General features: G+C 35.0%; 1 protein-coding gene across 1 annotated transcript in view; it reads right to left on the reverse strand.

Annotated features, from left to right (window-relative positions):
• LOC142348073 (uncharacterized) overlaps window positions 1-27,279 on the reverse strand; it is a 67,249-nt gene that overhangs the window by 1,047 nt on the left and 38,923 nt on the right. Inside the window, exons 4-5 of the mRNA XM_075399239.1 lie at window positions 26,025-26,112; window positions 23,522-23,678 (exon numbers count right to left, since the gene is read on the reverse strand). Coding sequence (XP_075255354.1) covers window positions 23,522-23,678; window positions 26,025-26,112 — 245 coding nt within the window. The remainder of the gene's footprint in view (window positions 1-23,521; window positions 23,679-26,024; window positions 26,113-27,279) is intronic.

The raw sequence follows: 27,279 nt of genomic DNA on the forward strand, positions 1-27,279 counted from the left end.
CAAAAAATCGTAAATGGTCACTTTTGTTAGCCTTCAAAGAATTTAAAAAAGCGTTCTATAGCCGAACGACACTCATAATGATGATAATACATAGCTAAAACACAAAAATTGGAGTCACAATTTTTTTGCCGACATTTTTTTTCGGGCCTAAACAGAAGGATTCTGATGTACTCTACAGGTGATAACCCGTTTGAAAGACTGATTTTTTTAAAAAATAATTCAAAAAGTGTTTTTTTAATGTTTTATCGACTACAACAAGTGTGGCTAAGTTAGTGACCACCAAAAAACGTGACATTAAAGACCTCAATGACTTCCAGCTTGGTGTTTGCAATGTTTTATACGCTTTTTCTATCTTGAAATTAGTCATTTCACCGACCACAATCATATTGTATTACATTCGGCGTTCAATTACAATGAAAACCAATTAACATTATTCAAGAAGTGTACTACTTCAGTCTGAAAACATCCCGAGCCTAGGTGTCCACGCGTGTTCCACTATTATTAAGCGAGAATAAGAGTGTAAAGCAACTTCCACTCTTAAATAGCAGGGATAAGAGTGTAAGAGTGTAATCTGCACTTTGGGAAACTGCACTTTTTACGCTTGTTACAATCTTCACACAGAAATTCCTTATGATTTTGATCTTTAGTCCAATTTTTATCAAAGAAAAAAATGGAAGACTGTAATTTTAAAGAAAAAACACTCTTAGAAATACACTACAATAACCCTGCTGATTTCACTTTTAATACCTTTTTCTCACTGTGTGTGAAGCCTTGCGGGTTCAAGCAGTGCGTGCAAGCAAAAATTATGTAATATTTCCACAGAATTTGTGAAAATTAATTTAAAAAGTGCTGGTCGTGATGCAATTATAAAAAATTTCAAAAAACTTGACCGTATTGCAAAAACAAATTATAGTTGGTATGCGTTGTTTGGAAAAAATGAATTCGTCGTTTTCTATACGGGTCCTTGAGTTCTCTATTTGTTCCGACTCACTTCGGGGAGGGGGGACTAAATGCTCAAGTGGGTTTTTGTGTTCAGTTAATTTTGTCTAATCGATATTATTATCGTAGAGAGATGTGAGTGGTTTATTACAAAGCCTGTATATGTGAGCTTCGCACATAGAGGTTATTCTAACACAAGGTCAATGTATAAACTATGAGCCGATGAACTGAATTAATTACCCAATAGGGGTATAAATGTACACCGTTTTATATAGAGGTTTATACCGCTTCTGGTTACTTCGACATGACATTTACTGACTATGAATAAACACAATGCCAGCTTATATAAAATGAAAAATAAATTCAATGAAAATTCAACAACTGCAGGCAAAACTCAAGAACTCAAAAATTATGAAATTCTGCCTCAAACATAAAATATATCCAGAGGGCAATATTTGAACGTAAAAAAGATCTGCATTGAAAGGAAAAATGATAAGATACTTGACTTGTCTGTAATTAACATGAAAGAGAACATTGAAAAGTTTTAAAAGAGATCTTTCCTAAACTTGATGAGGATCTTTCCTAAACATGATGAGGTCAAAACTAACCCTTATTCCGTTGCATTCTTTCCAAAAATGTTGCATTAGATTGATGAGATATGCCAATTTTAAGAAAGCGGGCGAAGATGAACGGCAAAATCAAACAACAACAACAAACATTAATTACATCAAAAAATTTATGTCCGTTTTCAAAAACAAAACTTAATAACAAAGTCAAAATAGGTTCAGATAAAACTGAAAATAAACAAAATAACTTGTAATTCACCAGAAAAAAATGGGTTTTCACCAGTTCGTAATAAAGCTTGGTAACAATTAGACAAAAAAGAACAGAAACTTTAAAGTCAGAAAATTCGCTGAATTTAAAAATAAAAAACATTTAATTTCAAAGTAATGAAAACCAATAGGAATCAACTAATATATCCCATAGGTTTACAATTGCCAAAGCTTCTATAGAAATGAATTATGAACTCTTGGCATTCAATTTTTTATGCAGTTACAAAAAGAACAACAAATGGACAACAAACTAAAAATCAATTAAAACTTGCCAGAAAATATTTTGCAAGCCGCAAAGCCATACTTTGACCCCCAAAATATGTTCGATTGCACCATCGTCCAACACTGATAATGTAATATGTGGCCGCTCATTAATGAAAACAAGCAACAATTAGACAAAAGGAAAAGAAACAAAGTTTTGTAATACTTGTTTTTTTTCGAAAAAAATTTATTTCCAAAGACATAAAAGCCATTAATTACAAAATGGAAAATTTGAACAAGTTCGTCCATTCTTCCAAAGGAAGCCCTTGAGACCTTCAATTATCCAGAATATGTCTTACGTCTACAAAAAAACGTCAAAAATAACAAAAATCTAATATTAATTTGATTTTTTTTGTGAAAAACCCGTGTCGAAGCCAGTAAAGTTATACCGAATTCTTTTAAAACATTAGATTTTGCGACACCAATCCCTTTTGACACCTTCCCTTGACAAAAACAATGTCATCTTCAACCTTTAATTATCGAGATCTGGTAACAAACAGACAATAAAAGGAACAAAATTGCGAAGTTGAATTGTTTTTTTTTTTCATTTTGGCAAACAATTGTTTTCAAAGTCATGAAAGCCATTATCTATCTTCTAATATCAGAAAATTGGCCCATCTACACTTCCAGGAAAAGTCAATCAAACCGGGTCATTATACAGGAAATTAAATACGACAATAAAGACAAAGTAAAAAAAACGACAGTTAGAGACGATATTAAAACAATCGATTAAATTCTTTCAGAAAGTACTGTCGAAGCGGTAAAGAACCACAATCTATATCTTTATGGATTTAAACATTATCAATTGTGTGTTATTTTGAACGCGAAAAATGTGATATATGAACTGACAATAACGTGATAAATTGACAAAACAAGAAAACATGAAAAATGGGCAAATACCTAAAAATTAAAAGAAAAATTGTGAAATCTAGTAGTATCAAAGCCAGAACACAATAACTTAAGGCGTAAAACCGCAATAAAGACTAAATTTGAATTTAGCAGGAAGAAGGAGCACTCTTTGATTGCTGACAGTAAGCTACAAGTCGACCAACTTAAGAGAAAAATGGAGGCAAACTTCTGTAAGCCAATTTTTATTTAAAAATCAAATATTATAAAAGTCAAAACGACCATAAGATTTCAAGCAATCAATAAGATAAATTATTTTTGAGGTAATTGGCAAGCCAATAGGACATATCACTAGTGAGTTTTGATTTGAAATGTTCTGTTATTTAATTAATATAAAAAAGATCAAATTTTTTTTAATAAAAAACCGACTGACGACAATCCAAATTATTTTTGGATTGTAACAGTCCACGATTGGTACAGGACTAATTCTGCCAATGCTGATTATCCATTAGGAATATTTAATTTTTGGATTGTCATTGATGTAGATATTTTGTTAGTTAAAAAGTCAAAAAAAAATGCTGCGTTTTTGACAATCAACGAATAAAGTTAGCAAAAAACGGCAAAGTTTTTTTACAGAGCACTCGCATTGGAAATTGAAGTGGAATTAGCCTTCTTTTTAAGTCTACAAAGATAGTGTTAGTGGTTTTTGGGTGTGCACTTTCTGCAAAACTAATCAGAGTGGACTAAAGAAACTTATTTCGTGCTGTTTTTGATGAAAAAGTCTGAATTTTGTGAAATTTTCAGCCGGAATTTGTGACAAAAGAATTCAATGAAAACAGCCAACAATGTATTTTGTCTTTAAACGTCAAATCAACAACATTTTCACGAAAAATGTTAAAAAATTTTATCAAAATTGGCGAATTTTTATTCAAAAATTCAGAAAAAAGGTGAATGAAAGCAACGGAATTCACTCTATTTCCTCAAAAGTTTAAACCTCAATATCTCCCTGTTAAAACCGAAAATCAAAAAAATCTTTTTAGTTCCACATTCTGCGCTGGACAAGCTTTCTAATGATACCAGTCTCAACTCTCTACGATGAATATATCGAACGACCAAAATTGACTGAACAAAAAAAACCCATTTGAGTATGTAGTTCCTCCCCACCTCAAGAGGGGTCGGAACAATAATTCTTCCAATACAATGCCAAAGTGTGAAATGTCACCCTTAACAATTGGAGTCACAATCTTGTTGTGAACTGCCGTCGGAAGGAGTTGCATCCTCAGAGGATTCCGTCTGTTCCGATTCCAGAACCAGACTTGATAACTCAGCTGCAACTGCATCAATACCTTGGACATCTTCAGACACTACATGCAATTAGCCTCCAAAGCAAGTAACTCAGTGGAGTACAAAATGATGAATTAGATTGATGAGATATGCCGATATTAAGAAAGCGAGCGAAGACGAACGGCAAAATCAAACAACAACAACAAACATTAATTACATCAAAAAATTTATGTCCGTTTTCAAAAACAAAACTTAATAACAAAGTCAAAATAGGTTCAGATAAAACTGAAATCAAACAGAATAACTGGTAATTCACCAGAAAAAAATGGTTTTTCACCAGTTCGTAATAAAGCTTGGTAACAATTAGACAAAAAAGAACAGAAACTTTAAAGTCAGAAAATTCGCTGAATTTAAAAAAAAAACAATTAATTTCAAAGTAATGAAAACCAATAGGAATCAACTAATATATCCCATAGGTTTACTATTGCCAAAGCTTCTATAGAAATGAATTATGAACTCTTGGCATTCAATTTTTTATGCAGTTACAAAAAGAACAACAAATGGACAACAAACTAAAAATCAATTAAAACTTGCCAGAAAATATTTTGGAAGCCGCAAAGCCATACTTTGGCCCCCAAAATATATTCGATTGCATCATCGTCCAACACTGATAATGTATTATGTGGCCGCTCATTAATGAAAATAAGCAACAATTAGATAAAAAAAGAAAAAAAATGCAAAGTTTTGTAATACTTGTTTTTTTTTTCGAAAAAAAATATTTCCAAAGACATGAAAGCCATTAATTACAAAATGAAAAATTTGAATAGGTTCGTTATTCAATAAAAAAGTGTAACAAGATTTGAGAAAAAGAAGTGAGAAAAGAGTGGAAAAAAATAGTTTTAATAGTGTGATTCAAAGAGTGTAAAAATTAGTTAATGCACCCTTATTCCACCTTTAAACCCTGAAGTTACACTTTTTAATTACACTTCATCTGTCCTTATTAAGCGTGGCACTAACGGTGTAAAAATCTCATTTTTACGCTCTTACACTCTTTTCCCCGTTTTTTTGGGCAAAATCTGGGATACACATTGTGTGTGTGTGTGTGTGTGTGTGTGTGTGTGTGTGTGTGTGTGTGTGTGTGTGTGTGTGTGTGTGTGTGTGTGTGTGTGTTACATTTGGCACAACTGCCAATAGAGATCTGGTGCTACGGTACCCATGATTCATGATTTAGCTGCCGCGAGTGCACAAAACTCTAATTTCTATTAAGTTGCAACCATATTAGATTTTAAGCGGATTTGACTGCGGACACGTATGCAAAAAATGAGTGCTCGAAAAATGCGCAAAATTCTGCAGAGAATGAGCAAATTTAAAAAGTGGGACATCAGCCGGGAAAAATTCTAGGTATTAATATTCAAAGTGGTATTAAAATTAATCGATTGCATCCCTGGGTAGCAGTGTCAGTAGTATAGTAAGTTGCCTAGTGCTTCTAGGGGGGGGGGGGGGGGGGTCCGGACACCCCCCTACAAGAAATTTTATCTCTGAAAAAGTGAAATCTTGTAATTTTTTCAGAGTGTAAGGCAAATTACTATACTTTTCAGCTATTTCCATTTCATTTTGAAGGTTCATGTAAATTGAAACTTGGGAATTGGGTTTTGGTGGTTTTGAATTGATGTTTTGTGCGCGATTGAGAAAAATTTTCAAAAATTTTTTCGAAAATGTTTCAAAGTTTTTCAAAGTCCTAAAATTGTCTGAAATGGATTTTGCGCTATGAAAGAGCACTCAAAAATGATTTTTTGTTGACTTCACTTTTTTCACCTAAGTAGTATAGGGGTCGAAACATATAAAAATTTCGAATTTTTTGAAAAAATTTTTAAAATTTTTTGGAGTCCTAAAATGGTCTGAAATGGATTTTGCGCTATGAAGGGGCACTCAAAAATGGTTTTTTGTTGACTTTTATTTTCTTTGAATTAGTCTACATAAAAATAGAAGTCAAAAACTTTCTAAAAAAACAATTTTGTTAAATTGACTTTTTTTCTTATATGAAAAAGCAACGAACTTAAGTTCATTATTTCATTTTATCATTTGCAAATCAGCATGACAACAATTGCAACGGTAGATTTGAAAAATATTCATGAAATTTATGATCAAATAAAACTAGACTATCCGGAATACAGTGAGCGGTTTGTATATTTTTTAGCAGCATGTCTTATTTTGGACCCAGACATCAACCTTGAAATTGTTCTCAAGTTGAGACCATATGGTGGTCTTATAGGTATAGACAACTCTTCACTAGACAAATACCTTAAGTCATATAAATTCCTTCGATTACATGCAATACTTCATGACGCCTCGGGTTTTATTGCAGAGCACAGTCAGAAAGGTCCTGGTTATTCTTACGTTTTACCGTGTCCAATCACAAACGCCTACATTGGTCACATGACTGGATTAATGTTTTGCCTCTTCGTGAAAACATTTAAACGAAACCTATTTAGTTTGCTGGAATGTTAAAGCCAGAAGTTGTTGTCTTAGATTTTGAAGGTTTTCGTCATAAGAAATCGGGTTTTATAATTAAGGAGTTATCGATTTGCTCAAACAACTACACAGACACAATCTTGTTCCTTCCACCAGTTTCTTACAACTCACTATCCGCTAGTGAGAGAAAATCTCATCAGTGGGTTAGTAGGTTCTTACACGGTTTGTCGTGGAATAGTGGCAATTATCCTTACTGGTTTATATCTCAAATTTTTATTGCAATTAAACTTCGATTTCCTTCAGGAAAGTTTTATGCTAAAGGGAAAGAGAAAACTAAATCACTGCAAACACTTTTACAGAAAGAAGTGATAGATTTGGATACCCTTTCATGCCCTAAAGTTGAGGAAATTAATACCCCAATTAAACATTTTACTTGTGCTCTACACTCTCTTTACTTGCCTGAGAAACAAAAAAAGACATTGCGCTAAAAGAAAAGCACAGTTGTATTTCTATTGGCTAACATTCCCCGCCAATGAGCCGTCGAGTGGAGAAGGTAGCTCCTTCAGTTCTTCAAGTGAATTTATCTCCAAGTTTGACAGTATGCAGTTGCATAACGAATGATAATCAGATAAATCTATCTTTGGTCAGAGAAGATAAAGTAGAATCACGTGGGCAATCCATTCTGAGGAAACAACAGATTATTTGCAACTTATCGGAGATTGAGACACTGAAGAAATATCCTTCACTGCTTGAATACATTCAAATGTACCATGTCTTTACAAGAGAAAATGAAAAGACTGAAACTAACCCCTTTACCTATGCACAAGTCGCCAACCCCAGTTCAAGTGATCCTGGACGACGAAAGTCTCCCTGATGAAATCAAGCAGGTAGTCAGCAAAGGAAACGTGGAGTCAATTGTCTACTACGCAAAGGATTGTGGCATGCAATCGAACTACAAAGTGACTTACAAGAAAGAAGACAAAGACTCTAGATATACTACATATGAATTTTTTATGGTTGAGAGAGTTACTAACAAAATAATGAGCTAACACAAAAAAACTGATGTTTTAATTCATTTTTGATCAAAACGTCTTTTAAAATGAGTGATAAAGAAGATCAGATAGATTCCCCTGCTGGAATAGGTTTGAATGATTTAGTTTTCAATGAAGAGAATCAAGAGAGACGCTCATGGAAATTTTGTAACTCTAGACTACCACGATCAGAAGTAGTGTATTTTACTCAAATCGTAATAATACTGTTTCTTATTGGTGTGTCCTTGATCAAACTTGTGTTTTTCCATCTTGATTGTGAAGAGTCAACATTTTGGTTTTCATTGCTTTCATGCACAGTTGGCTACGCGCTTCCAAATCCGAAGCTATGAACAAGATAATTTCAACAAGCGATAGATTATTCATGGCTGTTTGTGGTCCATCATGCTGTGGTAAAACTGAGCTTATATTCCAAATGCTAATGAGAAACACTTTTTACCCAAAATTTAAATCTATTTACTACTTCTATCAACACGAGCAACCAAAGTTCAGCTCTATAGAGCGTAACTTGAACATTTTTTCACAAAGTTTTCTGGATTTGAGTTCATTTCACAGCTGGAAAACTGTCTGCTTGTTTTTGACGATTCTTGCGAGGAAATTTTCAATGACAAAGAGTTTTCTAAACTCGCAACTGCTGGACGCCATAGAAATATTAGCGTCATTTACGTTAAACATAACTTATTCCAACAGAGTAAATGGTCAAGAACAATTGATCTCAACACAACCCACATCATTTTGTTCAAATCACCTAGAGACATACAGCAGATCACCTATATTGACAAACAGTTAAACAACACAAGTTTTTTAAAAGAAAGCTACGAGTTAGCAACAAAATTCCCTTTGGACACTTACTCATCGACTTGGATCCAAAAACTTCAGACTCCTTGCGTTATTGTTCAAATATTGTACAACCAGGTCCAACCATTTTTTATCTACCTTCCTCCAAAGCGGTCATAACTAATTTAACAGATGAGAGAGAAAGAGTTATGTATGCTAAAGCAAATGCTCGAGCTGTCTGATAGTAATTTCAGAAAGTTCCTCAAAGAAGCACCGAATAGTTTTATAAATTTTCTGTGCGAGTGTTTGCTCAATGTAATCAATGGCAATGTTCCAGTCAACAAACAGTTACTAAAAAATCAAGAGGACTCATTTCAGCAGTTATTATCAAAGGAAACAAGTCTGAAGAGAAAGCGATTTATTTTGACGAAAAAATCACAACTTATCAAGGCAATACCATTCTCGTGCTATCTTTACTTAAAAGTCAAATAATGCATACAGAAGAATTTGTTTTGATCCCCAAGAGGATGTTCATATCAAAAAATCCAACCAAGGAAGAAATTTTTGATAATCCAATATATCAACAAAAAGCCACTCAGTTATCGCTACTACAAAGATCTAATCCAAATTTTGAGCAGAGCAGTGGAAAAAAAGATGCTGACACAAGCACTGATAGACGTGTCATAAGAACAAGGAGTACCGGTGATGGAACAAGTGATCCAGATGACGTAAAATCAGAATTATTTGTGAGTGATGACAGTGAAATCGAACCTGTAGTGAAAAAACGGAAGGATTCAGCGTTTGACTCAATAATGCTAGAACTAAAATTAATGGATGAAAATAAAACAAAAAGAGCTGCTATTATCCTGAAAAAAATTTTTGATTCCAATACTGTTTCTATTAGTGAAGAGAATAATGTTCTCCATATTGAAGATGAACCTCAAGGAGTGAAGGTGACAAATTTCTTGTACAATTTACAACAACCTACCAAAAAAATTGACGTGCAAAAGTATTCCAAAATCTTGAGTGAACTTGATATAGCAGCTCACTTGGTTTACAATACACATGCAAAAAAAGTTCTCGATGAGTTTTACAGCGAAGAAGAGGAAGAACAACCGACTCGAAAACAAAAGAAACAGCAACAAAAACAACCAAGAGGAAGATCTGAGACAAAAGAAAAAAGTGCAAAGCCAAAAGTCGATGAGAGCAAAAAGAAGACAGACGAAGACACGAGTAGAAAAGACTGGGCTTTCTATAGATGATGTGAAGAAACTTGATAGCCTTTATTTAAAAGGACCTGCGTCATTTGGAAACGCAAAACGACTGCAAAATTTGAGTAAATTATCAATGAAAAAAGTAAAAATGTATCTGGAAACGAAACCATCCTTCACCAAATATCGTTCACGTCGCCTCAGATTTCCAAGGCTTAAAGTAATTGTTAACGACCTAAATGAGATCTGGTCCGTAGATCTAGCATTTGTTGATAAACTTGCAAAGTACAACAGTGGTGTAAAATACCTTCTTGTTGCAGTTGACTGTCTGTCAAGATATCTCAGAGTTGAACCACTAAAAACAAAATATGCTACAGAAACTGCAGAGGCTTTCAAAAAGATGATCAAACATAAGCAACCAAAAAAAGTTTGGGTCGATGATGGTACAGAGTTCCTCGGTGCTTTCAAAGCCCTCTGCAATAAACGCGGAATTCATTTATACAGTACGTTTAGTGAGAAAAAGTCTGCTTTTGCTGAAAGAATTATACGTTCCCTCAAAAATATAATATACAGATACTTAGAAGAAAAGTGGACCTATTCATATCTAGATAAACTGGATTCATTTGTTAAAACTATCAATTCTAGAGTTAATCGAACAATCAATCTTGCTCCAAACAAGGTCACGAAAAAAGACGTTCCGCGACTGGTATCTCTGATTGCGAATACAACATATTCTCAAAAACCAAAATTCTTTGTCGGTGATCTTGTACGAATAGTGAAAAAAGAGGAGACGTTTGGAAAAGGTTACAAACAGTCATTTACAGACGAGGTTTTTGAAATTTCGTCTATCCCAACATTGAACCCTCCAACGTATTCTCTTATCGATACCGATAAGGAAATTATTCAGGGAAAATTCTATCAACCCGAACTCCAATTAGTGCGAGAGTCGCCTGTGCAAAATGGCAAGTAACCGTTTTGAAGATGAATTTACGGTACATGTAATCTCCTCCGCTTCGATGGAGATCTTCGATCAAAACACATTGGCTTCATTCAGGAATTTTTTCAATGATGAAATACAACTGTCGGGAGACTGGAGAGTAGCTTTGAGTGAAATTATTTTTCCAAAAAAAATAGAGCACATCACAAACGGAGTCCTAATTTCTTACAGTTTAAGTGGTTTAGAAGAGCACCAACGGAATAGCTCTGGAGCTAATGTCATATCACGTCCATACAACGGTGAGCGATTAGCTTTCATGCCAGGAACTTTTGATACTGTGCCACAGTTGCTAGTTACCATTAAAAGAACTGTTGGTTTACCAAATTTTTCTTTCAGAGAAATTAAAAGTTCCGGTAAATTTGAAATTGTCTTTGGAAAATACGAGGGAATTACGTTTCCAAGCGATGAAATTCCTAGCATTATTGGTTTCAAGGGCACTCCTGATGGACGAGGAACACACATTGGTTATAAAATGGACACAATTGCAAATAAACTGATGAAAAAAGATGATACTAAGGCTTTTATGGCTGACTTTCCAGCTGATCTGTGCGCCGGGAAACATTTGATATTCATTTATACAAACATTATTGAGTATCAATACGTGGGCGATGCGAAAGCACCTTTATTACGAGTCATTGATTCAAAACAACGATTGAAAAACAGTAGCGTCTGCGAGCTTGAACCAACACACAGAATAGTTTTTTCGAATTTGGACTACAAAAAACTTCTTTCAAATACAATTCAGTCAATTTCTATAGAACTACGCAGCGAAACAGGTCAATTAGTCCCTTTTTCAGGGACCGGAAAAGTCATTTTGACGTTACAGTTTAAAAAATTTGGTGAGTAAAAGCAATGGATTCATACTACACCAATCAAGCATCTGCATTGCCTTATTTTTCTGGGCACTATAGGCAAAGAGGTAGCGAATTTGGAGCTTTAGCAAGTTGTATCGGAAGAATCGCTCTACCTATTGCCAGAAAATTTATTTTACCAGCAGCAAAACGAGTTGGAAAAGAACTTCTGTTACAGAGCGTACCAGAGTTAATGGACGTTGTCAGTAAAAAAAAATCTCCAAAACAAGCTCTGAAAAACACGTTATCAAATACAGTCAAAAAGCAAACAGGAGGCTCATTGGCACTGCGAATGAGACAAAGACGAATGAATCGTAGACGATCTAAACGTTCAGGTTCAAAAGCGAGAAAAGGTAGCAAAAAAAGAAAGGTAGTCATTTCAAAAATACAAACAGCCAAAGAGAAGTCGGTCGGGTTTCTTTGCCAAAGTTAAAGATGATCGGTAATATGTTACCAACAGAGGCAACACATAGTTCCTTGGATTTATTCGAAAAACCAGCGCTTCTTGTAACTTTTGATTGGAGCTTTTGTCAAAAAGTAGGACCAGTTTACAGTCCTAATGGACCCATGCTGGAGTTTGAGGTTGCCGGAGACAGAAATAATTTTATTGATCTGCAAAAAATTTTCCTGGAAATCAAATGCAAGATAGTTCAGGCTTCTGAAGCTGATTTAAAATATGATGCTGGAGCTGCAGCAGATGTAACCAAAACAGACGCTCCTTACTTTTGTAATAATGTTTTACATTCACTCTTTTCTGACTGTACAGTATCTGCCAACGGACTAAAAATTTCAAATGCTAATGGAAATTATGCTCACAAAAGTTTCATTAAAACCGAATTTTCTCACAACAAAGACGCAAAGGCTACTTGGTTGGCTTGCCAAGGTTATTCGTACGAGGATAATCCTGGAACGATAGCAACAGCTGAAGTTAACAGACGAAAAGCGTTGGTTAGACAATCTGCTGAATGTACTTTTTATGGAAAAGTGGCAGTAGATTTTTTTACATGTGATCGACATCTTTTGAGTGGAGTCACATTGCGAATTTCCTTTTGAAGATCTATAGATGATTTTGTTGTAATATCCGACGATGCTGGAAAATCATACAAAGTGAAAATTATAGAAGCTAATTTGTATGTGAGAAAAATGACATTGAACGACGACGTCGTTTCTGCCATTGAAAAAACTTTACTAACAAGCCCAGCGTCCTATCCTTACTTGGAAACTATAACAAAAACATTTCTGGCTTCTACTGGTTTGCAAAGTTGGAAACAGGAAGATGTTTTTAGCAGGGAGCCTATTCGACGTCTTGCCATTTGTCTTAACACAAATGAAGCTTTCTTAGGAAGCAAACAACTCAATCCATTTCACTTTCGTAAATTTAATCTGGAGCAGATATGTATTTATCGAAATGGACTCCCCGTTGCAGACAGCCCCATAAATACAGCTGACGAAAAACGCTTGTACTTCAACACAATGTCAGATTTAGCCTATATTGACAATGGACATGGAATAAGTTTGTCTGAATACCCTAACCATTTTATTATGGTGTTTGATCTCACCAGCACTCAGCAGGCGTCACATGATTTTATTCACCCTGAACTTACCAATTGTTCAATTTCAATTGAACTTAAGTTTTCAGCCGCGTTGCCCAGTAATATTGAAATTTTCATAATTGGGGAAAAAGCAAGTACAATTTTTATCGACTCTGCACGAAGAGTTTCGAAAAATCATATTCTTACAAATTGGTGGATGAAGATGAAATAAACAACCTCGTTCAAGGATGTAAACGTTTGAAGTACAAATTTCATGGTGTGTTTGCAGCTGACAATTTTCCGCTGCACTTATCTCAGAACAGTTTCATTATTGTGAATGCGTCAACTTCTCAATCAATTGGAACACATTGGATACTTATTTGTCGAAGGAACGGAGATTATATTTTTGCGGATCCCTTGGGACAAAATCTAACTTCATATAAACATTTGCACAATAGACTTGTTTCCTCTGCTGGTAATATACAAACTGTATATGAATTGCTAAGAAACCAGCCAATTCAAAAACCAAACTCAATATTGTGTGGCTTATTTTGTATTTATATTGCTCATTATCTTTTTGGTGGAAAAGAAATTGTAAAAATGAGTGATGTTGAATTGATACGTTTTGCGCTTCATATGATGTTCTAACACTACTAACATGATTTGATGAAATAAATTTTTTTTTCAAAACTTTATTTTTTCTTCAAAAACTAAGCGTACACACAAAACATCAATGTCAATATCTAACTTTCCCTAGCCACTCACAAAAATATCCATTATTTGACAAAAAGCACCAGAATGAGGACCATACAAAATGTTTTCAAATCTCTTTAGAGTTTCAGTTGTTATCCGGTCAGTTTGTAATTGTTGATTCAATGTTTTCTCAGCATTATCCAGAGATTTGTAACCAACTATTCCACTTGGGCGGTAATTTTTGCTCAAGGCACTGCTCAAATTTGGTAAGCTCTTCTGAATGCTGGTTGCTTCTCCTTTTGTCGGCGGCGCTGAACCATTGTATTCCACAGCTAGTTTGAGTTTTTCGAAAATCTCTCCAGTTGTCTCCACTGTGGCTCCGTTTGAAAAAAAAGTTTTGAAGGTTGTGTACAAGCAAGGAACTGCATAAAGCTTATTTCGTTTTAATATTTCCGTAGAAACGTCAGACACATCAAACAACACATGATAATGGTTAGAGGGTAACAATTCACAATAGCCGTTTTCAAAATGCATGCAAACAGCGTAATTCCGGGCAAACATTGAAGATGGTTTTTCTTCTGAAACGAAAAACCTAAAGTTTTTTTGAAATTGTTTAAAGTAAGCAGGTGAGCGCTCGTACATAGCTTCCACCATTTTCTTTACAATTTACTCTTGATCAGATAATTCGTGTTCGTCGTCTTTTTGCTTTAACTTTGGTCGTTTTGCGGGGGTTGTTTTAGTTGTTGAATCAATGTCATTTGAGTTTTGAGCAGCCGCTCGAATTTTTGGAGTTTTCTTTGACAACTTTTCAAACTCTTCCAAAGTCAGGGTTATTCTTTGTTGAAATTCATAGTCATGTTCACCCTTTTTGAATAATTTTAGAAAGATATAAGTTCCTGTTCTTTCATATGTTTTGAGCGTGACTCGAATCAAGCGTTTTTCATTCTTAGAAACGTCAAAATGAGCGTCTCCAAACTCGGCGTCTTTTTCAGCTGTAAATGGCATTCTGATTTTGTTGAAATTTGTTCAACTGTTCTTCTTCAGGAAATAGTGTATAATGTCTCCCCTGGTGAAAGTAAAACTCAACAATTTTTACATGGTGCTAAAAATAGAATGGTTCAACTGATAAGAGTTTTGTGAAGGACGAATATTAAGGAGAATAATTGTTTCATGGTACTGATTAGCGTTTTAGAACCACATGTGCTCTTTCACACACATTGTACGTAGAGCAGTCCGCTTAAGGTCATAAAACAGGGTCAGACGGATTACATGTATGTTCATTTCACCATTCAGCGCTAATGTTTAATGAAGGACACTTGTAACCTTAGGTTTTGAACAGTAAACCATGGAGCAAAACTCTTATTTAATAGCTCTAACTAAAATAATTTCATGTGTTTACTTTATTATCAGTCATAAAACCCATGCCAAGACCACCACGACTAAGACAAATAAAACTTCTGTAGTTTTATGTTTTTCCAGTTTACCTACTAAGTTAATCACATGAGTACAAACTTCCAACTGTTTAAGTTGTGAACCGAATTCTGGTAACCCACTCATTCACTTTTTTACTTGCGATTGAATAACAGCAAACCAACTGCTCCATTTATTTCTTGAATTCTTTGAATTGTTTGTTTCAATTTCTGATTTTCCCAAAAATACAAAATTCACCAAAACTGAAATATGTAGAAATGTCTTATATTCTGTGTGAAAGCGAAGGCTCCTGGGAATGGACAATTGCATATCAAACTTTTTACGAAAACTTTATTGTCCTCATACAACAGAAGAAATTCAATGAGTAGGATGTTTGGAATACCCAACAACATTGCATGATTCCAAAAATCTTTCTAAACTTTCTATCTCAACTTCCTGATAAACCGTCATCAGATTCGATCGAAGGATCGTACATCACGTCAGGTGGTATTATTCCTCCCTCGAAACTGGAGGATCCTCTTGTGGCTTACGATATAGTTAATTTACCTGCTCCGGTCAAGAAAATTTTGTACAAATACGACTGTGATACAGTTCCATTCTTTGAGAACCAACTAGGTGTTACCCAAGCTTGCGATGATCTTGCTGACTTATGGGGACTACCTCGATCACCTGAGTCGCCCTCAGCACCAACACCAGCAGTTACTCCAGCGATTGATCCGAGTCCAGCTGTATCCCCAGCATCCAGCCCATCTCTCTTTGAAAATATGAAAAATTGCATTAGCAGCTCTCAAGAAAATTTCAGTGGTCTCTGGAGCAACCTGTCAGGTACTAACTTTGCAACTCCAATAAAAACTGAACACAACCAAGAAAATCAGGATACAGCCTGCACTATTGAAATTACACCGGTGAACACAGAGAACCCGGAGACCATCAATGCTCCAAAGAAAAGAAAATCATCGACCTGTGTGAGAGAGCTGTTTGAAAACTCAGACTAACAGAAAACTTTCTTAAAACTGGAACAATTTCAGTTAACACAGTTATCTCATACTCTTTGGCAAAATCATTCGAAAGTTATGTACAACACTGTATGCACTACTGGATTTTGTGGGTCAAAAAATTTGATTTTTATACAAAGTGAAAAGCAATAATTCCACATGTGAGCGGGTAATTGTTTTAAATATTGGAAGTATTTCATAAAGAATTTGTCAATATATTGAAACCAAAGGTTCAGTAGTTTCCAAATCTAATGTGTGTTGTGTTGAAGTTTCCCAAAAATTGATTTACTTGATCTCAGATAAATTTAAATTTCTTGTTTTTGGTTTTATAACAACAGAGTTTTAACCAAATTTGGCTGAATGCAAGAAATCCTTAAATCTTCAAAACAGAAAACTTAAACGTACAGGTTATGAAATAAAGTAGAATTGTTTATAACTAGAGTCAATCGGCTCACTGTGAGCTAGGTTCAAACAAACCATTTTAAAATAAAAAATTTGAAGAAAGAAGAATGAACAACAATAAATTTTCATTATTTTGGAAAAAAATATCAAAAACCACAGAAAAATATGTAAGTTATTCCATTTTTGAAATACCAATTAATCCTCGCTTAAAGCCTTCTACTAAAACACTTTGATTTCAATCAAATGACTCACTACAGACCAACTAATATTATAATAATTTTTTGGGAAATTTTAGTATTTTCGAACATTTTTTTCTGAAAAAAAGTCAATTTTTTGCATACTTATGGTAAAATCTCAAAAACTTGATTAACGATTTTGAAATTTTCTCTGAGCGCTCATGACATTGTGTTGGAAGTCGATTGGAAGCAATTATTTGTTCCTAAGAAAAAATTTTTTCATAACAGATCATCAGCTGATTGTAGATTTTCAATGAAAAAATCAATTTTTTTGGCAAATTTTTGGTAAAATCTCAAAAACTTGATTAATGATTTTGGAAATTTTCTCTGAGCGCTCATGACATTGTGTTGGAAGTCGATTGGAAGCAATTAATTGTTCCTAAGAAAAAACTTTTTCCTAACAGACCATCAGCTGATTGTAGATTTTTTATGAAAAAAATCAATTTTTTGGCAAATTTTTGGTAAAATCTCAAAACCTTGATTAACGATTTTGGAAATTTTTTCTGAGCGCTCATGACATTGTGTTGGAAGTCGATTGGAAGCAATTATTTGTTCCTAAGAAAAAAGTTTATCATGTTTTGCGCCAACCCATACTTATAACTGAACCAGATAAGATATATAAGAATCTGATTTCAATGTTTGATACCGAAATGCAATGAAACAAAATTCACTGGTACAATTTTGAGCTAATGTATTAGTAATTTCACTATTATTGACCTTTCAACGGAAGATAATGTTTGACATTTGATCTGTTTAGGCGTTACTGGGAGCAGCGTGTAAATTTGTATTTCTCTAACTTTCACTTTGCTCCGTTGACTGTCTCTAAACGTGTGTGCGAACACTTTCTCAAAATACTTATCAAATTCTTGCAAAACAAAACTCAAACTACGAGTCTTGAATACATTGGATCTTTGACAATTTCTATTGCTTCTGAAACAACCTTTCTCTAAACATTTTCTTTATCAAATTCAAACCAACTTTTATAAAACAATTTTCTATCATTATTTCAACTTTTATAAAGCAGTTTCTAGTTTAATTACTATTTCTTACAATCTTGATCAATTAGCTTTAAAAAACAACATAATCCCAAAATACAATCAGTTCTGTCAGAATGCCTCTGCAATGCACAAACTGTCCGGCTCAGTTGTCTGATAGACGAGCACTGAACAAGCATTTGCTAAGGACGCATGACATTCATCCAAACGTGCCCACGTTCAGCTGTTTCAGTTGTTCAGAACAAGTGAAAAGTTTGCCCTCCCTACGCAAACATTCACAGGTTTCTCATCACCAACCTATTCTGAAAGTGTGTTATGCATGTCGTATGGGCTTTCAGTCAAAGTTTGACTTTGCCCGTCACATAAACAACGAACACGGTCTTCCAGTCTACGAAATGGATCCAGTTGAATCGAGCCCCGCAACGCCAGTTGTCAGCTCAATCAAGGGGGGCATCAACTACTATGAACTTCATCCTACCAGTAACGATCTAGACATCATGGAATATTTGTTCAGAAAACGAAACGAGATTGAAGAAATCATCAGAAAACACACCAATCAGTACCCTCAAAAAATACAACTGATGGTTGAGATGACCCTTCAAAAACCTGGAGAAGAAGAACCAGAAAAAGTCAGCGTCTACTTTAACACGAATACAACAACGGTATACTACACAGGTATAACTGATACCGTTTTTGAGGAACTAGTGGACAACATAGTTTCGAAGCTGGTTTCTTTTTCAAGCTATGGAAGCGGATGGCAGCTGCAGACAATTGACAAAATCACGGTCAAACTGGTGCGTTATATTCCAGTGATGGGGAGCAGCTTCATACCTTTTCCGGATAACCATCCATTGAGGAGAGACTCCAATCTCCTGAACATACACAACGCAAATGATGACAAGTGCTTTCTGTACTGTTTCACTGCTGGGTATCATCTTGTCTACTTGAAAGAGAAGTTGGAACCGCCTAGACCCTGCTTCAGACCCAGGACAAATATTTTGACATATAGCAGCGAGAACCCTTCAGCAAAGCAACCGATTGGTGAATTTGATATGCCGATGAGCCTGTTGGACATTTCGAAGTTCGAGGATTTAAACGAAGTTCAGGTCAACGTTTTCAGGTAACCCACTTCTTTGCAAAAGTTATCCAAAAATCAACACAAAAAAATTTCTTAAAAAAAGAGCCAGCTAATGAAATTAATTGATGTAAAAAAAAATAAAAAACCGTGTTCACTAACTAAAGCTCTCCAAAAAAAATTGTTTTTAGGTATGAGTCAAAACAACTGCTGCTTGAGACTCTCCGCTGGAAAAAATTATCCGTTCCTTCTTGACTTACTTCTACTCAGCAATGGAGAAACTTACCATTATGTTTTGATAGTAAACTTACACAAACTCATCTCAAAAATTAGTGGAAAAGAATATCGTGAAAGAAGTTATCTGTGTCGAAACTGTTTCCACATTTGTTCTTCCATTGAATACTTCAACACACATCAGCAAAAAAGTCTCGAACAAGATTCGCTACAAATAACTATGCCTAGTTTAACGAAAAACAAAGTGACATTCAAAAATTTTGCTGCGAGATGGTTTTCACCCTTTGTGATTTACTTGGCCCTTGAATCATTGATAGTTCCAGTAGCAACAGTGAAAAATCATCCAAATGTCTCCAGTACTCATGTTTTAGAGAAACATCTACCATGCAGTTATTGCTTAATGGTCATAGAGCGAGGAAACCCTGAACCCATACACTTTGACATCTATACAGGTCCTGACTGCATGGAGAGATTTTTGTCCAAGATCGAGAAGCTAGCAAAATTCTTTTATCATCAGAAGAGGAAGTATCACATCTTCATTGGGAAACCACCTTCAAAAACATTTCATACATGTTGTTGGATTTGCGATGTTCCCTTTGAAACTGATGATGAAAAAGTTCTGGATCATTGCCACTTTCGGGGACAATTTCTAGGTTATGCTCACAATGAGTGTAACTTGAAGCGCAGAACACTTGATTATACACCAGTTATTGCTCATAATATGATGAACTATGATCTTCATCACATTGTTAAAACCCTGCACTCCGCAACAGCAAATGTAAAGATTGAAGTGATACCCACGAACGATGAAAAATTCATTGCTTTGAACTATGGTGTATACATTGAGACTAGAAGGCGAAAACGAGATGAGGTTGCTATCTAAGAGTACTTACGATTCATTGACAGTTTCAAATCATGCCCAGCAGCCTGAGTAAATTAGTACAGACTCTGCCACATGACAAATTCACAATCTTGGATAACTTTTATCGTGGATATAGTCATGAACAACGTGAGCTGCTAAAACACAAAGGAAACTTTCCCTACTCTTATGTAGATAGTTTTGACAAACTAAACGACCTCGAACTTCCTGGTATACGACACTGGAAAAACAGCCTGAAGGATAACAGCATCGACATAACGTATGCGGAACTTGATCAGCTGAAAAAAGTTTTCAGAGAATTCAATTGTGAGAACCTAAAGCAATTTCTAGAGCTGTACCTCACTGGAGACGTTCTGCAACTGGCATGTTGGTTTAAGGAGTTGAGGTCTGTGTGCTATAAAACATATTCGCTTGACTGCGCGCAATTTTACACCGCATCAAATCTCTCAGGCAGCGCATGTCTTAAAGTGTGCCAACCACAACTTGAGCTTTTGACTGACCGCGAGCTGCTTGATATGACTGAAAGAATGATCCGTGGTGGGGTGGCATCAGTATTCAGCTCAAGGCTAGAAAGGGCTAACAGTCCTTCACTGCCCCACTATGATGAGTCAAAAGAACTGGCATCGATCATTTATATCGATGCAAATAATCTTTATGGCGGGGTTATGTTCAACTATCCACTACCTGAGAAAGCGTTCGAGTTGGTAACCGAAATAACTCTTGAGGAAATTCTCCAAACCGACGATAATGGAGAGATTGGGTTTGTTGTTGAAGTGGACCTGGAATATCCGGATGCGATTCATGAGAAGCATTCGGATTTCCCAATCATTTCTGACAAACAACCAATTGACCCGTTGGAGCTCAGTGAGTACCAGACCCAAATGAAAAACGCACTGAAGGTTTCAGCAACAAAAAGAACAAATAAACTCAGACAAACATTCCATCCTAAGTCGCATTACGTTACCCATTTCAGAAACCTGAAATTCTTTGTTGAACAAGGAATTATAGTAACAAAGATTCATAAAGCTATCAAGTTCCAACAATCAAAGTGGTTATCAAAATATGTTGAATTAAATACCCAAAGGCGACAAGAAGCAACATCAAAACTTGACCAGGATTTCTTCAAGCTAATGACGAATTCGACATTTGGTAAACTTTGTGAAAGTTTAAGGAATCGAGTTACTGTAACTTTTGTCCGCACTGAAGACGAACTTTTAAAGGCTACATCTGAAGGTGTCATTAGGACTATAAAAGTTATTGACGAAAATCTGTCGCTCATTACCAAAACGAAACAGAACATAATGTGGAGCAAGCCTACCATAGTGGGCGCATGTATTTTGAAACTGTCCAAACTTTTCATGATGGACTTCCATTATAATGTGATGAAAAAAGAAACTTCATGCCATCTTTTATACTCTGACACGGACAGTTTTATCTACAAAGTACAAACGGGTAACTTTTACGATGATCTATCAAAAAACCCAAACCTAATTGCACACTTTTATCTCTCTAATCTCCCAAAAAACCACCCCCTATATGATCGGTCTAATGAAAAAGTGGTGTTAAAGTTTAAAGATGAATTAGCTGGAGCACCAATTGAAGAGTTCTGCGCACTCAAACCAAAACTTTATTCTTTAATTGCGGGCGGTTTCGAAAAAATGTCTGCTAAGGGCACCAAGAAATTTGCCCAGTCAAAACTCCACCATGAGCTGTTCAAAAAAACCCTCGAAACCGGTGAACTTGTCAGACTCGAAAATGTAAAGATTGCTTCGACAAAACATCAACTAGAAACTGTACGTGTGAACAAAATTGCCTTGAGTGCGTTCGACGATAAGAGATACATAAATGCTGACCGGAAAACAACATTGCCTTTTGGACATTTCTCTCTTCGAGATGAGTACATTTCAAAGAAAATATGTGATGAGCCCGATTGGGGAATCGAATCAGAAGAGGATATTAACGTCTTCAATTTACCCGAGGGTGGGGAAGCGTCTGGATGGGGGACCCCTGATCGCGGTTTCAATCAGCGCACTTATTCAAAAGAGGAACTTGAAGACGTTGTTGACTTAACAAACCTCTCTGAAATGAGCGATGGGTCTGACCATGAGACTCCCCATAACCCCTTTATTTTGACAGAAGCTGAAGAAAGCGAGAGAGCTGACACCAGTCCCTCTACCAGCGACGATTACACGCCTTTGTCAGTAATCAAACAGAGAAAAAGGAAAATCAAAAGAAGAGAGGAGAGCAAAAATAATTTACCCAGCACTAGTCGACCACAAATAATTGAGGAGGAAGAAGTTCAAAGTAATAGAGACTCCCCAGTTATTTCTACTAAACGCCAACGTATTGTTATTTATGATTCTGACTCAGTTTAAATAATACTGCTGCTTTGTATAGTTTAATTAGTACATCTTTAAAAGAAAGGAAAGTTAAAAATATGCAAAGTAAAGTGTTAAGAAACTGTTTTCTTCAATTCAAAAATTAAAAAAGGAAACGTACTTTAGAGTCTCTGTCCCGTTTTCCTCCTGAAGAGGCTTCGCACCTTGTCACCCAAGCACTTGTTTTTTAAATGGTGCTCTTCCAATTCAAGTTTATAATAAAAGACCTCCTTACAAAAGGGACAAGTTTGATCGGGAACTTTACCAGTTACAAGAAAACGATAGTCGTATAAAGGGTTGGGCTGGAGGTATGACTTGTGTTTTAAATGGGCTTTCAGTTCTGGGAGGAAAAAAACAGATTTGCAACATAAAGTACAAAATTTTATGTATATATCAGAGTGATAATGGGAAAAATGGGCGTTTTTTTCATGATTTTCGTCAAAATAAATGTCACAAATTTTGCAAATATGCATTTCACTGAAGCATTGAGCAAATTGTATAGATTGAGCTCGTAGCGCTTTAAGTAGAGACTTTAAAATGGAGGTTGAATATTTATAACTTCCAAACTTCAAGTTTCAAAACCTCATTTCTTTACTGTAGGAAAATAGGAATAGTTCCAGACATTCCATAACAAAATAATCCATACCACACTGACTCAGACAATTTAATTCGGTCCCCAAATAGCCCCCTTGAAGTCTTCCATTCACCGACACAATTTGTCTTTAATCGTAATTTGAACATTTTCCCTCACTACCGCAATATAATTTCAAAGCCCCTAAAAACATTCAGATTTGATTTTGTCTACCCATTAAATTAAATTTCCACAAATTTAATTCCCTTTGATTCTATTCCTCGTAAATTCCACACCGTAAACAAATCTTTGACAAGTCCAAACATTTCCCCGCTCTCCAAACTAAATAAAATCCCAATTTAAAGTTTTACCCTCAATCGCGCACAAAACATGAATTCAAAACCATCAAAACCCAATTCCCAAGTTTCAATTTACATGAACCTTCAAAATGAAATGGCTGAAAAGTATAGTAATTTGCCTTACACTCTGAAAAAATTACAAGATTTCACTTTTTCAGAGATAAAATTTCTTGTAGGGGGGTCCGGACCCCCCCCCCCCTACAAGCACTAGGCAACTTACTATACTACTAGTGTCCATGGATTCTTCAAAATTGACAGATCTGTATGCATGTATGTTCTGCATATTGACCTCTCCTCTGTAAAAGGAGAAGAAATCAACATCTGCTTCTGGAGAGTATCTCATTTGAAGCTGCCATCCGCGTTGAGGTACTGAAGACCTGAAATATGGTTCGGACTAAGTTTAGATCTCCACTTATAATAACCCAATTGACCTCTGCATTTAATAATCCAGAACAAAATAATTGCAGATTTTATATTGTTAGGTTTTACTGCTCTTAGCAAAAAAATAACAGCTAGGGTGACTGATTGAGGTTTTCAGCACATAATCCAGCAGTAAAATGTTCTCAAAGTAGTCTTATACTTTCCCTATACGAGACCAGATGTTTATCTTGCAAGATCTTGCGAGAATCTTGCAAAAATGCTTATCTTGCAAGATCTTGCAAGACGATGGTTATCTTGCAAGATTTTGCAAGACGAATGGTTATCTTGCAAGATTCTTGCAAGACGGATGGTTATCTTTCAAGATTCTTGCAAAAAAATATGAAAAAAAACAAATTTGAGCGAAGAAAAAATTAACCAAAATCAATCAATCTTAAGCAAAATTGAGGGAATTTTTCAAACTTTTGTAAGTAACAAAACAATAAGTGCCAAAAAAGGAACACTAAAAAACTTTGAAAAATCTCTGCTCATATCAGCATAACAATAAAAAACAGAATGAAAACAAATGATTGAGAGATAAATATAGGAGGTAAATTAATAATTCACAACCTAATAAAATGAAAAAAAAAACAAGAGTAGTTATAAGTTTTCTTATTCTTAAATATGGATGGACCACTTTTCTGATGTTATAAATTAATAATTCTGTGATGTTTTATTATATTAATTGTGTCGATGCGCAGAATATGTGTACATTCATATATTGCAAACGTTTGAGTTTTTTCGGTCTAAGACTAGGTCACTAGGATGTAGGACGGTTTTTTGCGCAATAAATGGTTATCTTGCAAGACGAATGATTAACTTTCAAGATTCTTACAAGACGAATGGTTATCTTTCGAGATTCTTACAAGATGAATGGTTATCTTTCAATATGCTTGCAAGATGGATGGTTATCGTGCAAGATCTTGCAAGATTTTGGAAGAAAATCTTGCAAGATCTTGCAAGATAACCATTCGAATCCGACTAGGGTTGTTTCTTTTGATTCAGCGGGAAAAATTAAAATGTAATTAGACGCAATGAGCTGTTCAAAGACCATTGAAAATAATCATCGAAATTGCCTTTGAAGAGACTCAAGTCGTTGCCCAAATTTGCCCATCAGTGGTGGTTAATTACACAAAGTTTAGTGTAATTGAGCGTATGAGGTAAATAGCCTATCCTGTTTAAATTGGAATTTCTGACTGAATTTTGGTTCCCTTAATGTTTCCGGGAAATGTAAAATTTCTTTAACGAACAACAAAAATATTGCTAAAGTATGCAAAAGAGATAAACTGCATGAAACCTATCGGAGAACAAAATTTAATCTTGCAAGATTAAATTTTTTGGCATGGAAAACTTGAATTACTTGAATTAAATTGATTCTAAAGGAAAAAACAAGAGCTTAACTAAGACTTTGCAAGGGCAGACACTAGGTGGGCCAGGGCAGATACTAGGTGGGCTTAATAGCCCCGTTTATCTGTCCTCTTCGAGATACCTTTGATATGTAAATAATTTTAATTGATATATATTATGAATTATTTAATGTATTATGCAATTTAATAAATTGTTGATAATTTTTATGATAAAGGAGAAATTTATTTTTTCTGTCTTTCTTTCTTTCTTTAAGACACGTTGAAATAGTTGTAAAAGTAGCAATTGACGCTAATATCATTCCCAGATCAATTCGGTAACTTTTGGATTCTCAATTTGGAATGCCGTGTATTATTGAGAAGGTTTTCATCAGATGCGTTAAATTAGGATAAATAGAAACTGTTTTTTAACGATACGCTGTAAGTTTACCATGGTTAAACTAAATTTTTAATCTGAGAAATTTTTCCGGTCAGAGTGTTTTCTGATGTGAAAATATTATGAATCAGAGTTAAAACAGACCAAAATTTCCTACTATTCAGGCCTCATCTTTTATAATGGAAGTGGGGGAAATATCTATGATTTCTCAATGCTAATTTATCTCTTCATGAGCCCGTTTTTGAATACTTACTTGTCATCTTACTTGAAAATAATCAATGCGGCATAGATGTGTTTCACAATTGGTTTTTAGACCGAGCACGACTAGTAACAAAACGAATTAAAGTAATATCATAAAACATAGCGCTCATGAAACTTCATAATTTTTACTGTTGCCAAACAACGAACCTTTTGCCTTCTTACCCTGATCAGATTAAAAAATCATAGCACAGAACAATTTTGGTGCTGAAATCACTCTGAACAGTCTCAAACTCAATGTGTAGCGGTTGATCAAAGTTTATTGGTTCAAGTTAAACTGTGAAAAAAATATAAACAATAAACGTAACCTTGTGTAAATTCGAATCACGTCCGCTATTGCTAAGTTTTCGCTGCCGCTCTCTTCTCTGACCCCGGCATCAATAAAGTGGAAATGGCCTGAAACATTTTTAGACTAAACTATACTCATCCGTGTCAAAACCTAGTCGAGACCAGATGTTCATCTCACAAGATAAACACCTGGTCTCGGCTAATTAAACAAATCCTGGTCTTTTACGCCGCAAAGCGTACACTTTGGCTTTTGTGAACAACAGTGGCGACAGCTTCTATTCGCCTAAAATTACGTTCTTGGAAATTTATTATTGGTTACTAAAAATCAAACTTAGATTAATACCTTCCGCATGAATCATTTTATCCATAGGTACTAATTTTCAATTGATCTTCTTAATCTGCAACTACCTTAATCTGGAACTGGAATTGTTAAAAGACCATCCTGGGCCGATATAAGGCATGAAAACACTAACCTGGATATATTTTTGGTATGAAAAGAAAAAGTCCGAACTAAAAGCGATGTCCTTGACTTTGGCTGGAACTAAAACAACAGTAGTAGATAAAACAAGGAAACCAACCAGCAGGAAAAATTGACCCTTTCTCCTAACGCTAATCGCACATGTCGAATAGGGTCACATTTTACTGCTTGTTGGTTTCCTTGTTTTATCCACTACTACATATTCACTCTAAGTCTAGCATTAAATTATGAAATGGCTTAATTCTAGAAAATAGTAATAAGCTCGTTTGCAAATTCACTTATGTACATCACAAAATATTATTTCTTGTCTATACTACACTTTTATATTAAACCTTTCAGCATATTCCTTGAATCTATCTTTGGTATGTGTATATCTATATCTATTAAGATAGATGCACAATCTGCGTCTTCCAATTCTAAACCTAAAGAAAGTAAAATGTTTGTAAACTTTACACATATTACACGCCAGATATTGATCTGGATTATCATAATGGTCTCCCAAATGTTTAATATAATTTTTTACTTCAACTATATTTTTACATATATAACAACAATATTCTAATTCTTTGCAATCATTGCAACATTCTTTCCAAGGATTATTTTTAAACTTATCACACTTCATTTTTCTCTTTCCAAACATTATTTTTTCCAAAATTTTCCCAAATAAAATACACCATGTCTCACTCAACAAACAGTAATGTCACAAGTGTGAACTTTTGCGGCGTCTGTAATTTATCCTTTGAAACAAAGAAGGGTTTATACAGACATCAATCATACGATCCCAAACATAAAGAACT

Source organism: Convolutriloba macropyga, chromosome 10, assembly GCF_964194025.1.
Source record: "Convolutriloba macropyga chromosome 10, txConMacr16.3, whole genome shotgun sequence".
NCBI lineage: Eukaryota > Metazoa > Xenacoelomorpha > Acoela > Convolutidae > Convolutriloba > Convolutriloba macropyga.